At 35.2% G+C, this 6,000-nt stretch overlaps 1 protein-coding gene across 1 annotated transcript; it reads right to left on the bottom strand.

The window, feature by feature from the left end:
• Positions 1 to 3,408: 3,408 nt before the first annotated feature.
• Positions 3,409 to 4,831, bottom strand: LOC131621583 (auxin-induced protein 22E-like). The gene is made up of 4 exons (XM_058892624.1): positions 4,545 to 4,831; positions 4,250 to 4,449; positions 4,077 to 4,155; positions 3,409 to 3,983 (listed from the first exon to the last, which is right to left on the bottom strand). The coding sequence occupies exons 1-4, from the start codon at positions 4,775 to 4,777 to the stop codon at positions 3,935 to 3,937; spliced, it is 561 nt and encodes a 186-aa protein (XP_058748607.1). The 5' UTR covers positions 4,778 to 4,831; the 3' UTR covers positions 3,409 to 3,934.
• Between the last annotated feature and the right edge of the window lie 1,169 nt (positions 4,832 to 6,000).

Genomic DNA, 6,000 nt, shown 5'->3' with positions numbered 1-6,000 from the left:
AAAAAAGTGAGTTTTGGAGGAGGAGCGGGTTTTGGCGAGCGGCGGACTTTGGCGGGGCGGGTATGGCGGGCGGCGGGTTTTGGCGGGGCGGGCTTTGGCGAGCGACGAGCCTAAAATCCCAACCCGCCAGTTTTTGGCGGGTGCGCGGGCGGCCCGGCGGGCCCCGGCCCGTTTTGCCACCCCTACATATAATAATAAACAGAAAAAGATGGTTTGGTCTACTAGACAAATCATGTGTTGTGTCTACATCATAAATATATTTATATGGAACTGGTCAAAATGTTGGAAATCAAATGTCAGTGTTTGAAATTGATTGCTTGGACTTCTGTTACGAAAATGTACAGGGTCGTGCTTACCGGCTACAACAGTAAAAGATAATCAACAAAGTAAAATAGTTGAATCCATTGGGATAGTTGTATAATTTACCTCAGGTTCAATAACGGTTATCCCTTTTGATCTACATTCAGCAAAATCAGTATGTATTTATGTTAGGAAAATATAAACATCAATTAAGAGTATAAAAGTTTTTAATGAGCCAACATCAATCAAGAAAGTGCGACTCAAATAACTGATAAACCAATATGAAATGTTGTAAATGAAAGAAAATGAACTTGTTGCATACTATTTTTCAAGATTGGTTGCTTTGACAACTCAGGTTTTGCACACACTGAGACGACATTAGTGACAATTAAGGACACAAAGATTTGAGAAACTTAAAGATAGAAGAGTTACAAGGAACACCGGAAGACCGAGAGCTTAAAGTGAATCAAAGAGAAGATAAAAGAATGTTGAATATACATTGTTGGCTCAAGTTAAGAAAGAAAGAATAGTTGGAAGAAATGAAGTAGAAGAAGTTATAAAGAATGGACAAGAACTGATGACAAACCTGAATCTTCAAAAGCATGAGAAAGGTTCATCAAAAATCATAGCAAAAAGAAGAATGGTTATTGTATACTGGTTGCTCTAATCATATGACATGACATAAAGATTGGTTGAGAGATTTGGATACAAACTATTCAACTAAAGTGAAGCTGGCATACCATAGAACCTTAACAATGAAGGAATGGAAAATAAAATACTACTATCATGAAGGAAGATGAAAAAACGGAAATAATTGAAGAAGTGTTATGTCTTAGGTAGGCTATGCAATTTATTAAGTGTTGGTCAAACTGTGAAAAAAGGATAATCAAAGATTGGCGTTATAGTCAGTTAGTCACCACTAGCAAAGACCCGAAGTGCGCTCACCATTTACAAGGCTTGAGACTGTAAGGATGACTGTGGCTATCTTATACGGAATTAGTTAACCTCTATTTCACTTGGATGTGAATTATGTATTTTTGAATGGACTTTTGGAGGAAATTATGTATGTGAAACAACCTTCGGACTTTGAAATCAAAGGTAAGGAATAACTGATATTTAAGTTGAACAAGACTTTATGTGGATGATTTGTTTATCATAGACAACAACATAGTTGAAATTGTAAAGTTCAAGAAATAAACGATGGCATTTGAAATAATTGATTTGGCAAGAAATCTTTTCTACATAGAATGTGTAAGCACACGAACGTAAGATTTCAGTTTCTTAGAGAATAAGTCAACAAGAAAGTGTCGAAGGTGGTCTGTTACTCAACTGAAATACAATTAACTGACTTATTTACTAAAATCGTCAAGATTGACACTTTTGAAAATTTTTATAAGAAGAATGATGGGTATCTCTAGATAACTTGAACAAAGGGATGATGTTTACTTTGTTTTAATTCAAGCTATTTTCTTGTAGTTCAAGTTACTTTATTAAGGACGATAGATGTAATTGAGGTAATTAATATTGGAAATTTCTCTATAGACCTCCCAACCTTCTAGTCCACCTCTGGTGAAAAACCCAAACTACCCTTGACTTCGGAAGTTCATTTCCGAAATGCAAGAAAAAGGCGTTTTCGGAGATATCTCCGAAAGCGTCTTTTTTTTTGAAAAAATTGTCTTATTTCGGAAGTTCATTTCCGAAAACAGCATTTCGGAAGTGAACTTCCGAAATACTGCGCGTTCTGCAGATTTATTAAAACACTCCCCCTCCCCCATTCATTTACCCTAACTCAAATCAAAAACAAGCAAGGGCGAAAATTTGTGCAAACAGAATTCCAAGGCTGCATCAAGGCTCCAATCACACTGCTAAACAACATTCAAAAGCCCTCAATCCTAACACTTTGTAAGTTTTGAAATTTTTAGATTCATTATTCAAATGCATGTTATTTAGGGTTTTAATTGCATAAATGATATATGGTTAGGTTGTTAGTAGTATTTAGGTTGTTTAGAAGCATTTTGATTTGGTTTGAAGTTTGGTTTAGGGGTCTGCCATGGAAGTTGCAGAAAACTCCATCGCAGGGGTGTTTCGGAAGTTCATTTCCGAAAACACCTCCATCCTAGTTTTCGGAAATGAACTTCCGAAATGTATCATAAGTTCAAATTTTTTTTGTTTTTTATTTTGTCTCGCATATTAATCGATTTCAATTGTTTACAGGAACATGTCAGACAACCAACCAGCACGCATCAGACAGGGAAGGGAGACCAAGCCTGCGTCGGCTAGAGAGGGTAGGGAGTGTCCGTTTTAATTTGCAAGTACTTTATTTTTAACGCCTTTGTTTATTGTGCCTGTTTCTTTGAAGTTTGTGTGCATGCGTTCTGACTTCTTTGACGGCGTGTCGCTGGTTTCCAACGTCTTTGTTCTTTAATGACTTGTCTGTTTCCCAAGCGTTTTTGTCCCCTTTCTTCTTTTATAAAAGGAGGTCTCATGGACCTTTCTTTCTTCATTTTTACGTAGGAATGGGTGGCGCTAAGGGAAGAAAGGGTTCTTCAAAGAAGGAGGTGAAGGAGGTGAAGGAGAAGAAGAAGGTTTTGACTGGTTCTGCTTCTCGTCCCCTTGGGGTCCATTGCTCGGACGTGCAGGCTCAGTCTTCAGGCGTGATCAACGCTGATGGTTCTGAGACTGAGTGGGATGAGGATTGGTATAATTATCTTCATTCGGAGGAGTTCGCTCGTCGGGAAGAATAACGTGTTTTTGTTTTGTTTGATGTGTATTTTGTAACGCTCGTCGGGCAGAATAACGTGTCTTTGTTTTGTTTTGTTTTGATTTCGGATTTTATCTTTCGCACAGTGTTTTTGGATTGGATTTATCATCTTAGTATTTTCAGTTTATCTGTTGCTTATTTTTATTTGGCGTTTGCGTTTAATTAAAATGCGAGACAGTTTAAGAAAAAACATAAAAAAAAAAAACAATTTCTGCATAATTCGGAAGTTCATTTCAGAATTCACCCCCATGAGGTGTTTTCGGAAGTTCATCTCCGAAGACACCCCCCATGAGGTGTTTTCGGAGATGCACTTCCGAATTGTGGAAATTTTTTAAAAAAAAAGCGCTTCGGAAATTCATTTCCGAAGCAGGGATATTTTGGGATTTTCGCTGGGGGTCACCCTCATAGGGAGGTGGCTAAAGAAATTTTCTTAATATTAAGATAGTTAGTATTAGTTAGTGAGTCAGTTAAGGTAATTAACATTAATTGATGTTGGTTAGGTTCAATTTGGTACTCTTCACTTCTATATAATACATTCTTTTAATCAATACAATACATTCATTCACTTATTCTTTAGTTTTTCTCTACTTTGCACTAACCTAAATGAAAAAATAGCATTGACTTTTGAAGTTTCTAGCAAACTTGAATTTAAAAAACGAAACTCAAAGCCATCTTTATAGAACTCAAATTTGGATTCTGTATAGTTACGCTATTCATGCGACTAGAGCACTATGAATGTTGGATTGAGATTTCAGATTAAAAAAAACTCATCGTCTACATTTAAATCTAATCTTCATGCATGCCTTAGGAGATTCATCCATGAGTTTTGCTTGTGTTAATTCTGAATGGTCATAGACATGCCAACCTCTTTGCCTATGATCTTTTCACTATCTTCAGCCTTTTGCATGAGTATAAGAACATGCTGCAATTATACAAATACATAAATATTAATTAATTTAGTCCATGGAGCATATAATAAAAATTAAAAGAAGTTGATTTAACTAATGTAACTTACTTCCAAGGAACATCTCCAACCAGCATCCAATCACCATCCTTGTCCTCATAAGTAGGGGCATGTTCACCTGAATGCTCACCTGTTTGATTAACCACAAGTTAATATTAATGATACTAAAAAATAGAGAAAAATTGAGCAACTGATAATTGTTTGTTATACTGCATGGTTCTTACCAAATGTGCACTTGAACAAATTTTCCAAAGCTTTGAGAAGTTCTGAATAGCTTTTGTAAACATTAAGATCTATCTTTCTCAAGTAAGGTGCACCAGCCATGCTCACTTTCACGTACATTCCACTTCCATCTTCCATTTTCTTTTGTTGTAAACTGTTCTTCCTAAACGATCTAACTGGTGGCCATCCAACTACTTGCACCCTGCAATATCCATCAAATTTTCATTCATTAATTATATAATCTTAAAATTCAACAAAAGTTTAATTATCCAAATCAATATATTATTCACTACTTACTTTGAAGGTTGAACACTGCTTTGGTCATGATCACTTGTAGTTGAGGAACTAGAAGCATTGCAGATGGAAGACTCTTCAACACTTGTTTCTCGTGAAAAAGACCTCTTGTTGCTTCTAACAACCGATCCAATATTGCATGAATGTTTATCTTGTTCATCATTTCCCGGTAATCCCAACCTTAACTCGGTGTCTTTGTGATTAACAATCAAATCTGTTTCAATATAGCTTTCCATTTCTTGATAATTTACTGCTATGTTATGAATTTCTTAGAGAATGAATGTGAGAGAGAATATGGAATGAGATAGGAAGAAAGATAGGTATCTCATCAAATTTATAGTAACACATCTCTTATTGTCGTGTGGAGGATAAAAAACCGACCGTAGTCTGTCATACGCGCATCGTCACCGACCAATCAACTATTGACAGAACAATGTTTAAAGATGTGGGTCCACTCCACACGGCGTGACTGTCTATCAGATGAAGGACATGGAAGAACATGTTGTTTAAGTTAGAAGGGACAATCAAGAAACATGTATAGTTAATAATAGAGATGATGAATACAATGGACAACAACTACTAACAGACGGCTTGGATTGAAGGTGGAGGTTTGAGGAAGGAATTTAAGAGCGTTTGATCACGAGGGAATTATGATTGGGTAGGGTCCTACGTGGATGTTTTTGAGTGGATAGGCATTACTTTCTTGACATTTTACCTTCATTTTGTATTCTACATGGGAAAATTCTTAGTTAGACACAGAACATAAGAAATTCTTTTACATATAATTAATCACAAAATTTTAATTAATTAAAAGATAATTATATAATTTTTTCTTTCATAATCACAACCACCCTATAAATTCAAATAAAAAAAAAATTAAAATTAAAGAAATTAAATTTTTTCCACATTCTTATTAGTTGTTTTTAAGAATATTGATTTATGGTTGTTTCCATGCAAGAATTCCTCTCGTTTGTGTGTACCACTTCTTTCGCATTCCACCCACCAAATAGTTTTTGATTGGATTAAATTTTTAAATTAAAATTGTAAATTATCTTCTTCAACTTGAATTTCTGTCAACAACTTATCTAGTTAAGTTCAGTAAAAAAAACTTATCTAGTTAAATAAATTTTCTATTAGCGGTAAAATATAGGCGTAAATCAATGTGAAATTAGTGGTACAATGTCAATTTTTAGAATACACTTAAATACTTAGTCTTATTGGTAGGAAAAGAATTAAAAAAGTGATCTGTTTGGTTGGAAAATTCTGTTTCTTAATGTTTCGGAGTGGAATTAGAGTTAATTCGATAGTGAAGATGCAAAGTTTGTTGCAATGGTTTTAAGCTTTCGATACGGTGAAGTGGGAGTTGATCTCCGAAGTTAGCATTTCAATGCACAAGTTCGTATGAAAGTGAAAAGTGGTGTTTGTATGAGAAAGGATTTAAATACATGAGGAATGACCC

Source organism: Vicia villosa, unplaced genomic scaffold (assembly GCF_029867415.1).
Source record: "Vicia villosa cultivar HV-30 ecotype Madison, WI unplaced genomic scaffold, Vvil1.0 ctg.000010F_1_1, whole genome shotgun sequence".
Taxonomy (NCBI): domain Eukaryota; kingdom Viridiplantae; phylum Streptophyta; class Magnoliopsida; order Fabales; family Fabaceae; genus Vicia; species Vicia villosa.
The sequence above is the reverse complement of the archived record's forward strand: the minus strand, read 5'-3'. Positions and strand labels throughout refer to the sequence as shown.

Coding starts and splice junctions, on each gene's coding strand:
- LOC131621583 (XM_058892624.1), bottom strand. CDS start 4,777: ATGGAAAGCTATATTGAAACAGATTTGATTGTTAATCACAAAGACACC. Junction 4,156..4,249: donor TTTGTTCAAGTGCACATTTG/GTAAGAACCATG, acceptor TTAATCAAACAG/GTGAGCATTCAGGTGAACAT. Junction 3,984..4,076: donor GTTGGAGATGTTCCTTGGAA/GTAAGTTACATT, acceptor GTATAATTGCAG/CATGTTCTTATACTCATGCA.